Source organism: Actinia tenebrosa, unplaced genomic scaffold (assembly GCF_029948245.1).
Source record: "Actinia tenebrosa isolate PJP-AT-01 unplaced genomic scaffold, QUT_ActTen_1.0 PGA_scaffold3__52_contigs__length_22856419, whole genome shotgun sequence".
NCBI classification, from domain to species: domain Eukaryota; kingdom Metazoa; phylum Cnidaria; class Anthozoa; order Actiniaria; family Actiniidae; genus Actinia; species Actinia tenebrosa.
In genome coordinates this window covers 16,297,643-16,318,673 of record NW_028292580.1, presented here as the reverse complement: position 1 = coordinate 16,318,673, position 21,031 = coordinate 16,297,643, and the positions used below count along the sequence as shown (strand labels likewise).

The window sequence follows — 21,031 nt, the reverse complement described above, 5'->3', positions numbered from 1 at the left end:
AGTGTCGATCCCAAACTCCCTCCCTCCCTAGTGGGGAGGGAGTTTGGGACAGCAAGTTGACATGAAATTCCATACAACTCGTTACATACGCTATAATAATCAAACATGAATCAGATAAACATGACAAGGAAATGACAAGAGATGAGAGGGAATGACAGGGAATGACAAGAGATGAGAGGGAATGACAGGGAATGACAAGGGAATGACAAGAGATGAGAGGGAATGACAAGGGAATGACAGGGAAATAGAACAAGTGGCACGTGTCGTGTGTTTCAAACACCCACCGAACCACAACACAATCTGGAGGGAGCTCAAAGAGGTGAGTGGGTGTGCATTGGGGGGTAGGGATAAAAGGTAACAATCTAATTAGGAGGTAAATGTTTAATAAGAATGGCACAGTTTGTATTTAGAGACACAGTTGGCTGTAAGATGAACCTTTTCTTCGCTGGATTTCATATTAAAGTTTTTGGTTATGTTTTGCTTAACGTGAAGTCCCTTCTGCCCCTTATTTGCCTTAATTTAAGCTTGCTCTCGAAAATCTTTACGACTTTTAGTTATTACATTTTAGTGTTGCTTTATCTTTATTTTATCTTTTTTTTTTAGTATTTCACCATTAGCTGAGCTACATTGTTAAGCTCTATGTCTTCGCTCTTCGCTTGTACATAAACTTTGACAACTGAGCCTTGTGGAGTACTGGAAAGGGTCGTGAGATCAACGCTGAATTCCGCTGGGCCAGCATCAGTAACTTCTATAGAACTTCTTGTCCAGATATTCACGCTGGAAGGAGACGTCGTTACCTTCAAATTGAACGTCTTGCTTTCGCTGCCGAGGTAGTCAATGGCAACAAAAAGAGGAGTTCTCACAGCTGGGCGTACTTTAAGAAGACCCTGGTCTAACTGAGTGCGAATGATAGCAGCTTGTGGGCGAATCTCACGTGATGTCCTCTGGAATGCAGCACCGGTGAGCGTTTTCCCCGAGAGGCGGATCCTAAAGGCTCCAGCGGATGGAAGGTCGAAAGAGGCAGTGACACCATTCATTGACAAAGTCTTGATGCTTGCTCCGTGTGCGTTGATGAGATCAACTTTCAGTGACGCCATATTGAGACGAGAAGGCTGAGAAAGGATAAGTTTCATCGTTGCTTTTTCGCCTGGAAAACAATAACAAGATAAATGAGTATTTATTTTTTGTCGAGCATGCGCAGTAAGAAATAATGGCTCTGGGTACGAGATTGTATTTTGAGATGTTGAACACCGAAAAGCTGCGTACTGCGCATGCTTGGAAAGTCATGATTAGAAACATCGAACACTGACTCATTACTCATTAACTCAAAAGCTTTCCCAAATATCAAAAGGACAAAAGATTCAAAATATTTGTTTATGAATAAATGCATAAACGCTTAATATAAGCATAAGTTATAAAGACAAACTAAAAGAAAACATTTCTGAAGTAGTAATAAAAATACTGGCACTCACTTCATTCCTTTTAGATGAATTTCTCGCCAATTTTCTGAATGCATGTCTTTAACCATTTTCAATAAATGATATAAATGATAAATTAGATGAAAAATATTGTCGTCTACTTACCAATGAGTGGATTGGATATCGAAACTACGTCCCCAGATGGTTTTACAGTTCTGAAAAATATTTGGTCAAAGTCGATGTTCAGTATAGCACTGCCCTTGACCTAAAACAAAACACAAAAGAAGAAGAATTAAACGACCAACCCAAAATGCATTGCCACGCAATATCAGATTACGTGATATTTTCCGTACGTTAAAGTTGCCACTCTACATGTTATGTGTACTCTGTTAAAACAACAAGAAAATCAAAACGTGAACAATTTTCATTGGGGTTGCTATAGAATAAGGCCATTCCTTGTGGGAAAATAAAGATGGCTTAAGGTTAAAGGCGCAATTACAAGGAGCAATTTTCCCTGCAACTCGAGTTGCATAAAGCATTGCAACGTGTAACCTGCAGCGCATTTTGAAAAATGTTGCGAGACAAGTAGCAGCAATCGTTGCGGCAAAGATTGCGTCTCCGTTGCACCGTGTAGACACTCTTGTGACTTGTGCAAGTTGCAGAGAAAATTGCTCCTTGTAATCTTGCCTTAAGCAAAACTTGTCTATTTTAGCAGTTATTACTTATAATGCGGAATTGAATTCGTTAGTCAGATCTTTACCTGGTATGAGAGTCCTTCAACGCTTGAGGCTACTGAGAGTCTCCACTGGCCTTTCGATGGCCCGTCAACGATCCACAGTTTACCGTATTGCGATTTCGAGGTTTCTGGGGTGGTATTGCTACTAGGATCGATCAGTTGTACCCCATGTTCAAAATTGGATTTCGCAGAAATGGTTATGATAAGTTTCTTCATACTTTCGTCTACAGGAAAGGAAACATCGTTGGAGGTTCTTGCTACAAGGCTGAGGAAATCTCTTTTACGCCTTGCGCTACCGCTGCTGCCTCCCGAAGCAACGATAGTTGATCCATCTAAATCTGCTTTGACCAACGGCTCAATTTTAGACATAGTTGTGGCATCTTCAAAGAACAACGCCACGCCTCCTGTGTCCGCCATAATCTTATGAAAGTCGGCACTCTTTTCGGGCGATGTTTGCCTTGAAGCGCATTCCGCGGAAGGATTAGTGAAGAAAAAATTGATATGCATGTTGTAATTCAACGCCTCCTTGATGGCATTTTCACGAGTGTACTCCCCAACAGCCTTGGGCGGTGCATCAGTAAAAACATACATGGGAGAACCTGCTAGTGGATTGCCAATCCTAATTGCTTCGATGATAGCTTTGAATGTTGGCTCTGGACAATCGCGACCTCCCATTGCATAAAGAACGCTTATAGCAAACTCAAACATCGACCTCTGTTTATACTGAGTGACAGGACCAGTATCTTTTAAGAAAAAAAAACACCATTTATTCAATGCTCATAACCATATGAAGAATATTTAGATGAAAGAGGTCTTAAAGAGGAAATGGGTATGGTCTATTGATTTTAAAAAATGGGAAAACTTCAAATTCAAACACAGTGTTTAAAAGGTCTTCAATCCGAATATCACACCAAAGGGGTCTTAAGAAGTAAGAACCTTTTTGAGTAAATTTTCTTCATATACATATATATATATTGAATAAGGCTAGATAGCTAGTTTTTGCGGCTAGGTTTCCAACTTTGCAATATTACTGGTAATGAACAAATATTCTTCAAAGCCATTACACGTGGATTGGTTCCCAACCGTTACTGTTAAATAAAGCAAGACTATTCAAGAAAATGATATATAGTCTAGCATGCAACACTTCTTAAGGGAAAATGAAAAATAAAGAGCTAAGTCCTACGAGAAACTATAAGAAGTCTTGGGGTTTGCATGTAACAGTTCTTTTCAATAAACAAAGAAATGCTACCAAAGAGAATGACGCGTCGCCTAAAATGGAAAAAAAACATTTCTTATTTTAGGTTTTACGAGGAGCAACAAGATCTCTTACTTGGGTCGTTTAAACGTGACAGGATATAGTTCACTTTGTTTTTTCTCTCGTATCCTGCAATTGCTGTAGCAATCTTTTTAGCATCCTCAATTCCTTTATTCATACTCTCCGTCGTGTCTATTGTAAAAACCAGCGACACATCCCCGTCTGCAGCGATAAGTTTCTAACGAGAAAAGATATATTCTGTCAGTAAGTTCAGTGAGTTCCTCATAGACCGTTTTTAAAATTATCTTGGCCTTATCTACTTTCCCAATTTCATAATGCAATTCAGAGGATATTTTGAATGTTTTTGTTGTTGTTATGGTTATGGTTGGTTGTGGTTGTTTTTGTTTTTGTTGTTGTTGTACTGATTTAGTTGTATTGTTGTTGTTGTTGTTGTTGTTGTTGTAATTAATAGTTGTTGTGTTTTTATTGTCGTTGTTGATGTTGATGTTACCGTTTTCGTCCTTGTAGCTTTAATGTTTACAATTTTATTTGTTATATTGTGTTAACTCTTGTTTTACTGTATTACTGTTGTAACTTTTGTTGTTGTTTTTTTTAACCGCCAACCAAATTACGTCTTTTATTTCCTGTTGCCATTCTTATCATTGTTTCTATTGCTGCTGCTTGAAACCGGCAGTCATTGTTCATAACCTTTACTTGCCTTAAACTTCTCCTCTCCAACTTTTTTTTTTATTTCCTTGATGATTCGGTTTCCCTCGCCCTCCTTGCATTTCTCCTGCTTTTGTAAAATGAAACCCAACATGAAGTGAGCGTACACATATTCCCCGTAGTCCAAAGCACTCTTGATTCTGTTCATCAGTTCATTTTCATCGACTGTAACGTCTTTTGGCAATCCTTCCGCCGCACCCATTGCTTGGAACAGAAATGGAATTGGTTAATTAACAAATGATTTGGGTATGAAATGAAAAGGTTCAAACGCATCATCTTAGAAATCTACCAAACAAATTAAAACTTTAAAATGAACCACATAGCAAAGTTTCTATACGACAATCATTAGAATTGCTGGGTCTGAGCGTGACACTGCCGTGTTAGAGCTTTTGATTGGATCATAACAGTAATCACTCTGCAGTATACAGTATGCAGTATACTCTGGAACAGGGTCAGGGTTCAGAGGGCTCAGCGGCACATCCCTACCCTAAACGGGCAAGAGTACCCCCCGGAACGTCACAAAATCTACTTTATAAAGTGACTTCATATACTCACTCACCCTTGACAACTTGCACCAGTGCTCCAGTTAAATGGTTGTTTACTACAACGCTTCCAGAAGGCAAGGAATCCAACACAAACTGGACGATGTCTTCAACACTACAAGGTTCTGTTAACATATAATAGCTTAATAAAATACATTACAATGTAAGGAAGATGCACTTATTGTTGTGAATATCAATTAACTGGATTAAGGTTGATCGAGAAGGCTGTATCTAGCTGTCTTAGTTTGGTCCAAATGGCAAAACCTTGTTTTACAATAAACTGGCTATAAAGTTAACGCCAATTTCCTAAGGCTACAGAAAATCGATAAAAAAAAGTCTGAAAATAGACAAGATAAAGATGTTGTCATAACGTAGCCCTAGGGAAAATGTATTCAATATTTTGAATCACGATTTCGACAATTCTAGATATGCCCTAAGAAGATTATACCCGGTTTGCATGCGTCGGTATTGCATTCTTTTGTCTCTTCTGCCGGTCCAGAACATGGTTTTCCGCCGTGTGCAGGTGGTGGGTTGGTGCAAGTACGGGTTCTCTTCTGTGTTCCTCCACCACAGGTCTTGCTACACGAAGACCAGTCCGAGTATGATGTCCATCCACCGTTAACTGGAAAAGTATAAAGTATCGAGTGTTTGTCACTTACTACACTAATAAATTACAATTTACTTAGTCTAGCTAAAATAATTTGTATGTGCAAAAATGTCAGACCTGGGCAGGCGTTTGTATTACATTCCTGGGTCTCTTCTCCAGGTCCAGAACAAGGGTTTCCACCGTGAGCTGGTGGTGGGTTGGTGCAAGTACGGGTTCTCTTCTGTGTCCCTCCACCACAGGTCTTGCTACACGAAGACCAGGCTGAATAGGCACTCCATCCACCATTAACTTCATGTCAAATGGAAATTAAAATTATTATACGGATATTGCACTTTGCATTGCAAAAGGAATTTTTTAAAAGCCATAATCATAGCCAAAATTTTTTCAGACCTGGGCATGCGTTTGTATTACATTCCTGGGTCTCTTCTGCAGCACCAGAACATGGTTTTCCACCGTGAGCTGGTGGTGGGTTGGTGCAAGTACGGGTTCTCTTCTGTGTCCCTCCACCACAGGTCTTGCTGCACGAAGACCAGGCTGAATATGCACTCCATCCACCATTAACTTAATGTTAAAGGGACAAAATGTTTTTAAAGTTATCATATGAATAATGTTATTATATACGTAGCATAAAATGAAAATTGTATTTTTTCGAAGAAAACAACCATGGCATAAAAAGTGTCAGACCTGGGCAGGCGTTTGTGTTACATTCCTGGGTCTCTTCTGCCGGACCAGAGCAAGGGTTTCCACCGTGAGCTGGTGGTGGGTTGGTGCAAGTACGGGTTCTCTTCTGTGTCCCTCCCCCACAGGTCTTGCTGCACGAAGACCAGTCTGAATATGCACTCCATCCACCATTAACTTAATGTCAAATGGAAATAAAATGTTTTTTAAAGTTTTATACAGATAGCAAAATCTACATAGCAAAAATGGAAAGTGCATTTCCTAAAAGAACAAATTTTGGCCAAAATATTTCAGACCTGGACATCCGTTTGTATTGCATTCTTTTGTCTCTTCTGCCGATCCAGAACATGGTTTTCCACCGTGAGCTGGTGGTGGGTTGGTGCAAGTACGGGTTCTCTTCTGTGTTCCTCCCCCACAGGTCTTGCTGCACGAAGACCAGTCCGAGTATGATGTCCATCCACCGTTAACTTATTTTAAATAGAAAAAAAAACGTTTTAAAAGTTTTTATAAGCATAATGTTATAATATGCATAGTATAAAATGGAAATTGTATTTTTGTTTTCCAAAGAAAAACATCGTGGAGAAAAATATCAGACCTGGGCAGGCATTTGTGTTACATTCCTGGGTCTCTTCTGCAGCACCAGAACAAGGGTTTCCACCGTGAGCTGGTGGTGGGTTAGTGCAAGTACGGGTTCTCTTCTGTGTTCCTCCACCACAGGTCTTGCTACACGAAGACCAGGCTGAATAGGCACTCCATCCACCATTAACTGGAAAAAATTAACGTTTTTTGAGTTAGGTGTATACCAAAACCGGTCAATGTGTTGCATCTGATAATAATTAATATGATTGTCAGCTGTTTTCTTCCCTTCGTAAAATCAACGTGTGAGTTCAGTGTGTTGTAAATAGCAAATGTAGTGGTAGTGTACGTGTGCGTGTGGACCGGACCTAACGGAAGATCCACTTGCGGAGAGTGATGGTTAAAAACTATTTGCTGTATTTCTTGTCTTTGCTTCTGCTACTGGAACAGACATATCTTTAGATCCCTTTAAACAACACATAACTTGGGTAATTCCTCATTGAACAGCGCATTGGAAAATAATAAGTCGAGATGTCTTACCTGGGCAAGGGTTCGGGGCACTGCATGGCTGTTGTATATTAGTCTTGGTAACCTTTTTGTTGTACGCGGGGCAACCAGGCTTTTTCACATCCTCTAAAATGATTTTATACTGTACACCGTCGCCACATTTAGCATCGCATTTTGTCCATTCTAGAAATGTAAAACGGTATGAGAACGGCTAGTGGTATCTCTATTGAGCAGACATGCATAGTGTCCACTTAATAGAGGGGTATACAGTGGTACCTGTATTCATACAGGGGTACATGTATAAGCAGAACCCCTTCGGGACCTCGTATGGTGTGTACTTAATAGAGGGTGTCCGCTTAATAGAGGTTTGGTATGCAGCACTTCTCAAACCTCATTAATAAGAATTCATGAGGTCAATGACCAATGGCGACTTTGCATTGTAGTCACGTGCACGCACCTAGATACTTGATCAAAAACGGATCAAGACGCTGATCAAAACACTGATCACTTTTTTAGTCTCGCGAGATCACAAGAACAAATGAATTATAATGAGACCTAACGGCCTCATGCTTTCATCTGTTTCTCGGTGTTTGGATTCCCTGATCAAACGCTCGCACTCGTTTTTGATCTATTACATACAGTGGTTCCTGTATGAGCAGACACCTTCTGTGCCTTATACGCTGTCTGCTTAAGTCCTCTGAATAGAGGTTTGTTTTACAGTACATACAGTGGTACCTCTATTAAGAAGTCACTCTTGGGACCCTGTCTGTTGTCCTTTTCTTTGCGCAACCACGTTTTGTCCGCAACATGTTTCTAAAGCCTTATTAGAATAAATTTTATGACATTACGCACATCGCAATTTGAAAATTATCTTTCTTGAAGTTCGTGGAACTTAAAAAATTATCTTTATTTGAAAAAGAAAGTCTCTCATGAGTTAGATCAGATACATTCTTAAAGTTGGCATTGGGAGTTACGATCCAAACTCACAGATGAATATTATCTAGCTGTTCACTGGTCAAAACGAACCATTTTTCACAAAAAAAAAAAAAAAAAAAAAAAAAGCAAAATCAAAATAAATTGGAAGGTACTAAGTTATTGTTACTAAGGCAACTCCGATTCAGTTGAAACATGCATCATTGAAACTTTCTTCTAGAATCCAATGAACATGTGGTATGAATCCGACTGATCCAGCTAACGCAGGACTGATTATATACCAACTGAAAAGCAGAAATGTGGTGAGAAAATCTACGAGCCACCTTAATTTAATAGACCTTATTCGATGTGGCCCATTGTTTTCCCATTAAAGAGTATCATTTCTTTGTTTAACGGTAAAGACATGAATATGGATACAACTCAAACAAAGAATCAGTTAATTTTTAGGAAATGACACGTAGTCTGTAACAGAAAAACATTGCGAATAAGGTGTATCGGAACAAAGCCGAGCTAAAGCCGAGCTATAAAATGGCTTCTTTGCTTTTTTACCTGAGAGGTGTCCAGAACCATCTTTTTCCGGTGTGAGGACAGATTTCCGATAGACAAAGTTGGACCAGTCTGTACCGGTGCCGTAGCCGTCAGCGGACTTCAGGCAGTTGGTCGCACAGCCATACTTATTGTATGTTAGATCTGCATCAAGAGATCCCCAACATTCCCTTTTGTGCTGAATACCAAAAATCGTGAAGTTCAAATTTTCTGCTCCTGCTTTGCAGGCCTCGAACATGCTCTTGTAGTCTTTTGTTTGGGCTTCGGTCAACGGGTAGGAATAAACGGTAGGCATAGTTCGTGCAGGTCTGTCTTTGTAGCAACCCAGAGCTTTCCAAACTGAAGAGACAAAAGAAAGCACACACATATGTTAAGTGTGGTATAGAGAATCAAGGGCTCCAACGGCCGGTATAGTGATCCATTTCAGGAGTCTGCATCACTTGAGTAGAGTCAGAAGTCCATAGTTTAGGGCTTGTTAGTTCTCTCCCTTGATTTGAGGCCTTTCCTCGGGAGTCTTCGGTTTCCTTCCTTCTGCAAAACCCAACACGCTAAATTCCAATTCAATCTGTGAGTTAGCCGTGCCCACCCTGACTTTGATTAGGCCAGAGGTTGTTTCAGTGTTCGATTTGTGAGTTAGCCATGCCCTGACCGTTCGCCCAGAGGTTGTTTCAGGGTTCGATTGTGAGTTAGCCATGCCCTGACTTTGATCCACCCAGAGGTTGTTTCAGGGTTCGATTGTGAGTTAGCCATGCCCTGACTTTGATCTGCCCAGAGGTTGTTTCAGGGTTCGATTGTGAGTTAGCCATGCCCTGACTTTGATCTGCCCAGAGGTTGTTTCAGGGTTCGATTTGTGAGTTAGTCATGCCCTGACTTTGATCCGCCCAGAGGTTGTTTCAGGGTTCGATTTCTGAGTTAGCCGTACCTTGAAGAAATCAGCCTAGAAGGACAGAAGCTGTTTCAGTGTATCGATGAAATTTGAAAGTTTGAAGATTTTAAATTTATCTAATAGTACTTTAATGAAGAAAAGTGAATACAGCACCGGGCTCAACTCATTTTTTCCCCCTGTACGTTTATTTTATTTTATGAAATTTCTAATTGTTCAACTATGAAAACTACTGTACTATATATGATTCTTTCCATCTTACACATACGTAAATATCACTCACTTTCGTTTTAAGGGTGTAAGAGCTTTTTTAACCTCTGAGGTTGTTCTCTTGCACCCCCCACAATGATTTGCAACTTATTCAATTTATGTATGTATATATATTTTTTGTGGAAATAAAAACTGTTGTAACTGTTGTAACTGTTGTAACTCATCATATATGTTTCCACGTACCTTCCGTAGCATCCGTCGTAGTAGCCAAAACAACGATAAAGAAACTCAACAAACCAGTGAACCTCATGTTGAGGGACAGCTAAACTAAACCGAAGGGAAAAACAAGTAAATTACAAACCAGCCTGGATGATATATTGAATTGTAATTCTTAATATCTTCAAGCAAACTTCAATGAATAAATATATCCGATAGAGTAACCGAAAAGCTTGATCTACTTACGATACCTTAGTCTTGTTTCGCCCGACAGCTGAGGTGGCGGTGTTTGAATAAAATGGATTTTCCTAAGCGTTTTTTTCTCATAACTGTTTCATAGCATCATCAATAAATATATGTCACTCAACAAGACTTTAATTAGTTGTTTGACACTTAAACGTGCTTTCAATAAATGGGATAATTGAACTCGAGAGAAAAACAATTATATTATATAACACTTCTATCGTGTATGCCTGAGGGCTTCTCGACGACTTTCCCATTAAGTGCAACACGTATACAGTGTTTCTATGCCTGACACAAGGACTACTTTGCTTGACAACTTTATCGATCACCAATTCTCAATAACATTTTCTCATACAGTTCATAACCTTGTGGACGGTTTCGACATAATAAGCATTACTACCCATTCGCTGGGTAACTGATAAAATGACTTCTATTGGCTAAATAAACGTGTTTTATTTATATATTGTTTGGTCAAAAACTTTTTGGACTTTCTGAAATGGCAACTCTTAATACTTACTGCAGTCATGTGGGCTTAGCCTCACTTCTGAAATCGGAAAACAAAAGCAGGAATCAAAATATTTCGGTTATTATTCCAAGATATTCACTTCGCCTTCGGAGAATAATTGTTTTAGTATAAATACACAGGTGATTCTTTCAACAACAAAAAAACAAAAAACAAAAAACAAAAAACAAAAAACAAAAAAAAAAGAAAGAAAAAAAAAACAAAAAAAAAAGAAGATAAAAGACATTTTTTTCCTGGTAACAGCAACAAAGCGGCTGGCCGCCATTTTGGATTATCGCTGGAGGGTATTATCGTGTGATAGTGTGAGTTTCTCGACCAATCAGCGCGCGAGATTTTCAATGATCACCTGTGTATTTTTACTAGATTTATATAATAAATATCTTTTATTTAAGTGTCTAGTCGTTCTAGCGCTTTCGCACTAATTGGGGACACTTTTCACTCGCACGCACTACCAATATATTCAATGATCTATGCACACAACACTCAACTCAACTAACATTTATAATCAGAATAACGAAACGAGCAACCCCTGGATTTGTGAATAAGCCAGTGTACACTGGAGTTTTGTGAATCGTTAATATGGGATGATATGAGTAAACTCTTCACTATTTACATTTACCATGGGGTTCAAGACAATGAAAACTATTAACATCAAAACATATCTCTATCCTCAAGTGAATTAAGGGAATTAGAGCAGAAGACAGTGGAAATTAGAGTAAAAATTATAGATATTTTATGTTAGTAAAAATGTTTAATTTGTTAATTGTTAATTTGGAAAAACAGTACTAATCAAAATGCGAATAAATATTATGTCATTATTTTGTGTTTTCTTTGGTAAATAATATAAAATGGTTATGATAGGGATTATCATCACATTGTCATCGTCTGAGAGAAAAGAATAGAAAGGATAATGTATTGGCAGGCTTGAGCAGAGCATTTGGAGCAGAGAATGAGATTCAATAACTTTTAGCAGCTGAACCGATGAAACCAAGCAATTAAGCTTCGATTTTTCTATACGGACCTGTTGCATGGCATCAATATTCTCTCCATGTTCGTATTCGTTCTAAGTTGTCACCAACTTTCCACCGTTAAAAAAGCAGTATCATAAAAGTAGAAAAATTGTTGAGATATTTTCTCTCTATAAATGGGTATTCAAGTGAAATCAAATGAAAAAGGCTTTGTTTATTGACCAACAGGTCTTTGGAGATGTATCTATATGCATTAGTGTGTCTTAGTTTTCCAGCGTTATGTACATATTTACTGTATATCAAGGGGACATATTTTTAGCCAAATTTCTTTCTATTTAATCAGTCCAATTAACTATTCAATTGATGGGTTGCAAGCTTTCCCAAGAAAGTCAAAAAGACAAAAACGTGCGTGACGGCCATCTTGGTGCCGTTAACAATGGATGCTTATAAGAAATCTTTTGTTAAATGGCACCAACGCTTCCCCGAGAGGCCGCCATCTCGTAAAGCCCCGTTTACACTGGCGATTTTTGCGACAATTTTTGCTGCGATTTTTGTGACAATTCTCGGAAATATAAAATATTTTGTCTCATCTTTCAAAAGAAACATTCGTCTAGGAAAATCTTGGTATCCTGAAAAAAACTTTACAAGTAAATTCTTTACCATTATTTATTATGGACAGAATCGCAGAAAAAAATCGCTGCAAAACTCGCCGCAAAACTCGCTAGTGTAAACGGGGCTTAAGTTATGTTCGCAAGCTGTAAAGTTTAAGAAACTATATACCCAAAGGGAACGGTACGTGGTCTAGAAAGGGCAACCAATGTATTCAGGCGGGAGGCAAAAAGACCATTTTTCTTAACAAATACTCATGTAGTCGGTTTCATAGTTTTCCTTTCGATTCTGATTTCAATAGAAAATATCCTCTTTGTGAATTCTCCAGAATCCTAAAACATTTGAATGAGAAAAGAAATGATGATTGTGGTAGTAGCGCATGGTATCAAGACGTAATAAGGGAAGCGCAGAATTCAGATCTACCTATTAGCCATTCCGAGGTTAATTGAGGAAAAACTGGGTCGAGTTGGCATCGCAGTGCATTGTGGGTATGTTTTAGGGGACAAAATAGACGCCATTTTGGAAATATGTCAACTAAAACAGACTCGACCCAGTTTTTCTATCAACCTCGGAATGGCTAATGAAACTGATCTAGCAAGCTTGATAGCTACTTAAAACTCCGAACTTTTAGCTCTTGGTCTCAAAATTATTTTTTCTGAAGTTCTTCCACGACAATGACTGAGTCCATGAGAGACGCAACCATCTTTCGATTCACTTAATCCATTGCTTTGATTGTCTTTAAATATTTTCTCCGAAGCTTGGAAACTTTTCTTATCAAAAATAGACTTATCATCATGTTCAAGTCCCTTATTAGAAAAGCCTTGGTCCCATTCTTCATTTGGTCCTTCCTGAACGAGGTGTCCTGTCATCGGAGATGAATAGGGGCCCTTTAAATCTGCACCAACGGGTAAGGTTCCCGAGTTATCTTCGTTGTCTAGATAGAGTTTCTCTGAACCAATTTGGTCGTTTGTGGGAGAGTTTTCATGACCATGCGTTTCGTGTTCAATCGAGGGCTCAAGGACGTAATACTCAGGTACAGCTGCAAAATAATAAAATACATAGATAATTCGCGGTTCAAAAGTTTTACTGTACCTCGTAGGAAAGTAACTCTAGATCGTCAAACATTACCTGAATATTCTTCTGAAAACACTATCTGTTGGTTCGCATTTTCTTTAGTGTCGTTGATTCTTTCCAGTGTTGTTTTTCTTACATCGGGAGGCTAAATATTTTAAAGAAAGTTTTTTCAGTTGAACCTGCGCACTGAATGTTGATTGAATGTTGAGAGTGCTTTCTTGGAGCGAATTTTGTATGACTTTGAATAACTCACAGAACGTACGGACGCGTGCCGTGCGTTGATCATTGGGTTCTTCCTCCGGGCATTTCTATTGGTTAGACAGTAATTTCGCGAGCTGTGATTGGTTAAAAGGTTGTTGTTAATGCGATTCTGTACTGTGACTATGCATTTTCACAACCATAAGAAATCTGCGCTATGCATGGTAACTTTAAAGATACAGCACGCCAAGACATGGCACGGAACGGTACTTCTCCCTGTTGCCTCAGTTGGTTAGGTACCGGTCTATTATGCGGGAGGTCGAGAATTCAAGCCTTGGCCGGACCAAAAATATTAAAGTATAGAAGGTCCTGTCTTTGCTCTAAAAATATCTGGTTAGACCTTCGCCGTGGCTTGGACGTAAAATGACAGTCTCGTCTTATTCAGAGAAGTTAAAAATAGAGGGCCACAAGTTTATCAGTTGCGCCGACTGTAACGTGTCACCCTCTCTAAATAAGGCTGATCATTCTTTTTTTTTTATTACTTTTTGTTTGGTGTAGTGCATTTATCCTTAAGCAACACGTTCTCTCAGCTAGAGATTTTAGACCTAGGATTTTTTTCAACAAACGTTTACCTGAAGTGTGGCTTTCTCCAAAGGTTCATAAACAGATATTCTGCTTTGTTTGTTCGCCTCGCTAAGATCTTCATAAATAGAATGCACACTCTTATTTATGGGCTTCGAATTCTCCTCTCTGCCGTCTACCATATTCACCACTAACACCTTGGCAGGAAAATTCTCAAAGAAAACACCATCACTATCAGCATCCGTGAAGCTTCTATTGCGTCTTGTTAAATCTTGGAAGACTGGGGCGTGTAAAGTCTTACTGATCTCGGAGAGAAACTGAGCAGTCTTAGTGACGCTAGGATCTGCGGTACTAGTCGTTCTGTGGGTCAGCCGAAAATCTGGTGTTCTGGATCTGTCAGGAATAGGGGTTGCTGGAAGAGGATCTGTAAGCTTTCGAGCTCTTGGTAATGTGTTGTACTGCATAGGGTTTCTGATTATGAAAAAGTCTTTCTGGTTGTCAATTGGAATAGTAATATCTGTGGGGGGAAACAAGGTAAGAGTAATCAAATGACATCAGCTGTAATTGCTTTTGCGGTTGCAGTCTTTTTTGTTTTCGAGGCAAAAATTTATGATGATACAAGATGACGGTAATGATACCTGATAATGATCAATGAATGATAATGATAATTCATGATGGTGATGATGATGATGATTCAAGATGGTGATACATGATGATGATGATGATGATACAAGATGATGATGATGATGATGACGATTCAAGATGATACATGATGATGATGATGATGATACAAGATGATGATACATCATGATGATGATGATGATGATACATGATGATGATGATGATACATGATAATGATGATAATGATGATACATATACAAGGCTAAAATACAACCCTGTCCAAGTTCGATTCAACAGATGATCTAGAATGGCAAGTGCAGAAAATGCATCATGATGATGATTCCACATGCTGATGATGATACCTGATGATAAATGGTGCTGCTGCTGCTGCCGATCTTGGTGATGCATGATGATGACGATGGTGGTGTTGGTGATGCTACGTGATGATTTAAAATGGTTATACAAGATGATGATACATGATGATGATACATGATGATGATGCATGATGATGATGATACATGATGATGATGCATGATGATGATGATACATATGATGCCGATGATGATGGTACATTCTGATGACGACATACAATGATATATGATATATGATGATAATGATGAAGATTATAAATGATGCTGCTGATAATCATGGTGATACAATATGATGATACATGATGATGATACAAGATGATGATACATGACAATGATGGTGATACATGATGACCTATCTTACTCACCTGTAGGACCACCAGATCGATTCCGGTTCGCAGATTCGACCACATCAGGTAACTCACTGTAAACTGGTTCAGGAAGTCGTCCAGCAGTTGTCATTGATGCCATCGGAATAACGTTCTGGTAAAACAACGTAGTATAAATTGCGAGCTTATTAATTTCACTTTGTTGATTGCGACAGCATGCTAAAGTATAAATTTGTCTTTAAATTTGAAATCAAAGAGGATAAGTCTATCGGTAGTGCACTCGAGCATGTCTCTTACTTTCTCTTACTTCTGGGGTTTCAGGTTCCTTCCCTAAGCTTAGCACTACTTGGTCGTAGAGTTTTTCAGATTTCTTCCTTTATAATTGAGAGTTTGATCTATATTTACCTGGTTAGCAAGTAGTTATCTACCAAGAAACAAAATCTCGTACAGAAAAGAATGAGCTGATTTACCTGTAAATCTTGACTGTTGCCCATTACTAAGGAATTATAACGAAAAGCAAGTTTTTAGATCATTGGAATCGAAAAAGAGGACACCATGAACACGCGAGAGAGAAGCAGACCCACTTACCAATAGACTGGGGAGCGTTTCTTTGGTCTTGTTGCCTTTAATACATCAAACAATATTGTTATTAAACATTTTACTTGTAGTCGATATTGCTAGATACGTGCGAGTCGTGGAAGATAGTAAGTATGAATACCAATGGAATACCAATCTGTTTCCCAAAGATTTTTAAAGATGCAATTAAGATAAGGTGGCTTTCAAATAGTTGTCTAAAATCAGAAGCGTGGTCAAAAAAACCGATAGGAGCCACCGCCCAAGATCCTGTCTGGGTCCACTTCTACGTCACAGCTTTAAGATCCAATCAACATACCTGAATCCTTTATAATACTTGATAACAAACCAAGCAAACAGTGCGCCAATCACTAATACACAGGCAATGGCCCCCAGTACAGATATGATTGCAACAACGACTGCATCGCCTTTCTTGTTGGTTTTGTCTACGGAGACAGCACCGTTGATATGTGCTTGTGTTATTACTGTGGAGTTACTGGGAGTAGGCGTAAAACGCGGCTGGAAGTAGAGATATATAAAGTGTTGACACCTGTCAGAGAAAGATAATCTTGCTGCTACGAGGAATGTGGGAAAGAAAGAAAGAGGGAGGCGCCTAAAAAACGCTAACAATCAAATATATTTTTCGTTGAAGAAAAGGAAATGGTTGCTCAATCTCCCGAGCCAGAGACCGAATTTGTCTAAGCTTTCGACGCCAGATCGAAGTGGACATTAGAAGTCGATTTTTTTGCGAAGGGAAAATAACTGAAACCCCGGAGAAAAGCTCTCAAATCACAGGAGAAAACCCATGATCAACTCTACCCTAGACTCACATATGATGGCGAATACGGGGGTGTAACCAGTTAGCACTAAGCTGGTGAATGGCGGCGCATTAACAGTGTACTCATTCCTTGCTTTCCAAAACCTGTTGGCAAAACCTGCTTTACTGGAATAAGAATTGGATATTTTAACCTCACCTTGCTTTGAGGCCCTATATAATGAATATTTGGTGTGGTAGGCTCTTTGGTTTCAGTTTTTGTAATTCTTTTACTGGTAGCTGCTATTGTAGTACTAATGTCGCCATGTTGAATGGTTGGAACACTTCCTTGAGATGGGCTAATACTTCCCTTTACTATGGTAATAAAGATTAAAAGACACATTTACTGCAAATGTTTTAACCTAAAACGTTCGTGTTCAGAGGTTACAGAGTCAAAATATTCACAAAGAAATTTAGAAAATTATCAAATTTATCAATACAGACACCGTGCGATGCTACGAACTATACTATGTTTAACTTGAATTGCACAACACAGTAATATAATATATTACGACCATTGTTCAACGAAAAATTTGTATTATGGCCTGAGTGTGAAAAATCCACTTCCGGATGTCTCGTGTCGTGCACGTGACCGTGACGGTAGTCTTCCCGAGCATCTAATTGGCTGAACAGAGATCTCGTTGCGCTGTGATTGGTTCAACAGATGTCTTCCTCGCCGTACCGTTACCGTGCTGTGCGCCATGCTGTGTTTTAATCATATGAAACCTACTCTGAGGTAGTGAAATGTGCGTTCACAAGGCAGTTTTGTAGTAAGACAGCTATTCAATAGACCTATCCCGAATTCGCTTGACTGACCACGAAACAATGGTTTGAAGTCTAGACTGAACTTGGTTCTTTTATTCATCAAGTTCAACCTCGACTTGAAACCATTGTTTCGTGACCAGTCAAGCGAATACGGGATAGGTCTACTGATTTTTACTCTAGTCGAATAAAAAGTTCCTTGCACATTCAGGGCTTTCATTAAGTTTTGAAACAATAGGAGAAGATCATGAGCTGCCGTAGAGTCCTGGGGACCAAGTGAACATCTTACAAATTACTGGAGCATTCTTGGATCCTCGACCCTTAATAAATGACTCGGTGTATGACATAATCCTTACCTGATATTGTTCCTTTAGCCTTCAAGATCAGACAACGATTTACTTCTCCTTCAGATCCTCTACACAGAAGACCTACTCGAATGATCCGTCCAGCAAATGACACCAAGTCGTTGTTTTTCAATATCTGCGTGAAAATAAATATTTTGTAAAATCGCGGATACACGATGCAACATTGCGCACAATATTACAGGCAATGTTGCTGAATTAGGATCGTATTCTACTTCAGAGACACTGCGTACAACACTTACATCGTGTGACAAGGTTCACAACATCGATTGCCTGCAACATTGCGCACATTATCACAGGCAATGTTGCTGAAGTAGGATCGTATTCTACTTCAGAAACATTGCGTCCATCAAATTGCGTCGTGTGACATGACTCGCAACATCGATTGCCTGCAACATTGCGTGCAATCTGGCACATTTTCCGTAGCTTGAGATAAAGATTCGTGCTAGTGGCATAAAACATGCATAGTCAGTATAAACGCTTACTCAATAGATTATACGCGCACAAGATGAAGGTTCAAAACATTTGATGTTTTCCCTCGTAATTCTTAATGCTGTACGTAACCGATACCCGTCTAAACTAAACCCTTTGCCCAATCTTCGAGGAGTAATTATTAGCAAATCAAACCTGTAAAGACATCCTACGCGGCGGAGTTGGTTTCCTCTCTATGCCAAAAACAGTTCCATCACCTGTGGAATCAAAGGGACATTGCGGTATGAAGTACTACATAAAGAAGGAAATAATAATAATAATAATAATAATAATAATAATAATAATAATAATAATAATAACAATAACAATAATAATAACGTTTAATGCGCATTTAAAGAATCTCAACGCACTTACAATAAAGAAGTAAATATATTTTAATAAATACTTTTATATAAGAGAGAATGGGATAAGAAATATTTACAATTGCTTTGATTAGGGTAATCGTTAGTTTTATGACTAAATTTTTAGCAAAATGTAATCTTAAATGCATTATTATTGCAGGAGATTTTAAAATGGATATAACTAAGTGGTAACTGAACTTTGTTTCATGCAATTTTGGTCTAAAATCAAACTTTTAATTAACAAATTGCACTCCCACTATGCACCAGCTGCGAGGTTCTATCCCTGGAGCGTTTTGAAAACCTTCATTACATACCTTGCAATCTGTGCGTTATCCAGTGTCCTCGTCTTCCCAGATACTCGAATGTCCTCCCGAGAGGAACACTGCACGAGTCGAGTGTGGTGAAGATTGGTGAGGAAGAGGAGGAAGTAAGATCGATGACTTCGAGGTGATTCTTGTCACTAGACCAACTCAAGCAGTCTTTATCTGGAAAAAAGTTTCGATATATATTAGCGACATTGAAAAAGCAAAGGGCTTATTTTCATTACAAAAAGACGACGCTAAAATTGTGATATGGATAATATTCAACTGTGTTCGCAGATTAGGAGTGATACGGTGCCATGACGAGTGCCTTAACAATTAACAGTTACTTTAATGTCTAGTCAAGATTTTCTAAAAAGTTCCGTCGCTCCTTTTATTAGTTGAACAGGCCAACTTTGTAGCACACAAAGATTAACTGTAAAATGATAGTGGCCAAGTCTATGTCCTGTCAGCTACACCTACAAGATAATCCGCATTGTAATTTCCTAAAATAATCTCAGAGCTTCTTTGTTTTAAAATATAACACCTTTAATTTATTCCTCATAAAAAAGGAATGAAAGGCGTTCTCTTTTAAAGAACGAGAGCCAACAGGAAAAGATGTTGTTGACACTTTAATCACGCAATGAATGGTGTGATGTTTATAAGTACAACACAGAATTGTTGTCGATACTAATATTATAATCTATTTTTATTGCTTAAAAAAGCGATGGAAATGCACTTCACTTTGGGCAGTAATTGATTTAGGCATTTCTAATACACTCAGCTAAACAAACTTGAAAATAATCTTAGATAAACACGCTTCACATCCTTTAATTCTATCAAAAATGAAAGTATCATTCCTAATTTGTCTATTAAGAAATGTCGAACCCTTAAAGGTAGGACTGAAGAACGACAATCAAAGTCCAGTGACATTTAAACGTTTGTTCCTATTTTGTTGCAAAAATGTAACATTTTCACGTTGAATGAATAAATGCGCGTTTTCACGTTGTGTGCGCGTACCGAACGTGAACTTACACGTCTCGAAGTAAAAACTACTGGTTCAAATGCACTAAAAGAGTTTCAGTACACTTACCATTTATCAAACTAGAAAAGGAATCACACCTCTGTTTGTAGATAAAGAACGTGGATGCATTCGTAGGACACTGACAGACGCCTTCACCAAAGCAAGTTGCTTGGTTGAACTTGGCACATAAGCTACAATTACTCACTGAAAAATTGTCCTGCAGTGAGCGAGTTACACTCATTTCTATGGCAAAACAAGGCTGCGAAACGACTATGAATACTACTAAGACCAGTACCAAGAACATGTTCTTATTCTAAAAACATTTGCGAAACCTGTAGCGATCTTCTAGTCTTCTAGTGAATGGTTTGATTCAATTTCCGAAAAATACCAGTCAAAATTCTAAGAAGTTGGCTTATGACCTTATTTACTATATCTGTAAGTTAATCCCATGGATGATGTCTTATGTCACCTATGTGCCCATTGGTGGTTTTATATCACGTGACAAGGAGCTAGAGTCGGCAAACAGGAATCCGCGAGTCCGTTGCCTTGGCAACGTCTAAGTGAAAGAAAATACCCGAATGTCAAATTTTTGATTTCAGGCCATTTCGTTGATACTTTATGGAGAAGAAGACAATTTACTGTCATGATGCTTGATGCTACGTGGCTTCATCTACTTCCGCCATCGATAAATGATAGCCGATTCTAGAATGTTAGTGTCTAGTAAATGTGCAGCGCACCACGGTAAAGAGTAAGGGTTTTAGAGGGTGTCACAAGTAACATTTTTCCTGTCATAAATATACACAGCTATTGTCAAAAAGTTTTTCCTGTGAAAAAGACTTAGAGACCAAAAGAAATATCACGTGATGGTTTGTTTATTCGTCTCAAACGATATACTTTCTGGTTATAAACTTTACGAGTATAACAATGAACAATAGGATAATCATTATGAAGTCTATTTTTGTATATAATAATTGCTGGAATCGAGCATTTAGAGCAAGTATATTCCCTTGACATTT

At 38.6% G+C, this 21,031-nt stretch overlaps 2 protein-coding genes across 2 annotated transcripts; both read right to left on the bottom strand.

Moving 5' to 3' along the window:
- Nucleotides 1-366: 366 nt before the first annotated feature.
- Nucleotides 367-10,134, bottom strand: LOC116305919 (uncharacterized). Its single transcript, XM_089035105.1, has 16 exons — nt 10,085-10,134; nt 9,861-9,939; nt 8,528-8,863; nt 7,079-7,228; nt 6,558-6,728; nt 6,259-6,429; nt 5,969-6,139; nt 5,675-5,845; nt 5,402-5,572; nt 5,126-5,299; nt 4,695-4,802; nt 4,128-4,339; nt 3,485-3,647; nt 2,179-2,897; nt 1,584-1,683; nt 367-1,147 (listed from the first exon to the last, which is right to left on the bottom strand). Exons 2-16 carry the CDS (start codon nt 9,925-9,927, stop codon nt 600-602), a joined length of 3,432 nt encoding a protein of 1,143 aa, XP_088891231.1. The 5' UTR covers nt 9,928-9,939; nt 10,085-10,134; the 3' UTR covers nt 367-599.
- A 1,627-nt stretch (nt 10,135-11,761) lies between these two features.
- Nucleotides 11,762-20,414, bottom strand: LOC116305909 (uncharacterized). The gene is made up of 12 exons (XM_089035104.1): nt 20,085-20,414; nt 19,007-19,177; nt 18,487-18,548; nt 17,854-17,977; nt 16,896-17,050; nt 16,241-16,440; nt 15,937-15,971; nt 15,819-15,844; nt 15,388-15,502; nt 14,081-14,547; nt 13,305-13,395; nt 11,762-13,215 (listed from the first exon to the last, which is right to left on the bottom strand). The coding sequence occupies exons 1-12, from the start codon at nt 20,317-20,319 to the stop codon at nt 12,788-12,790; spliced, it is 2,109 nt and encodes a 702-aa protein (XP_088891230.1). The 5' UTR covers nt 20,320-20,414; the 3' UTR covers nt 11,762-12,787.
- Between the last annotated feature and the right edge of the window lie 617 nt (nt 20,415-21,031).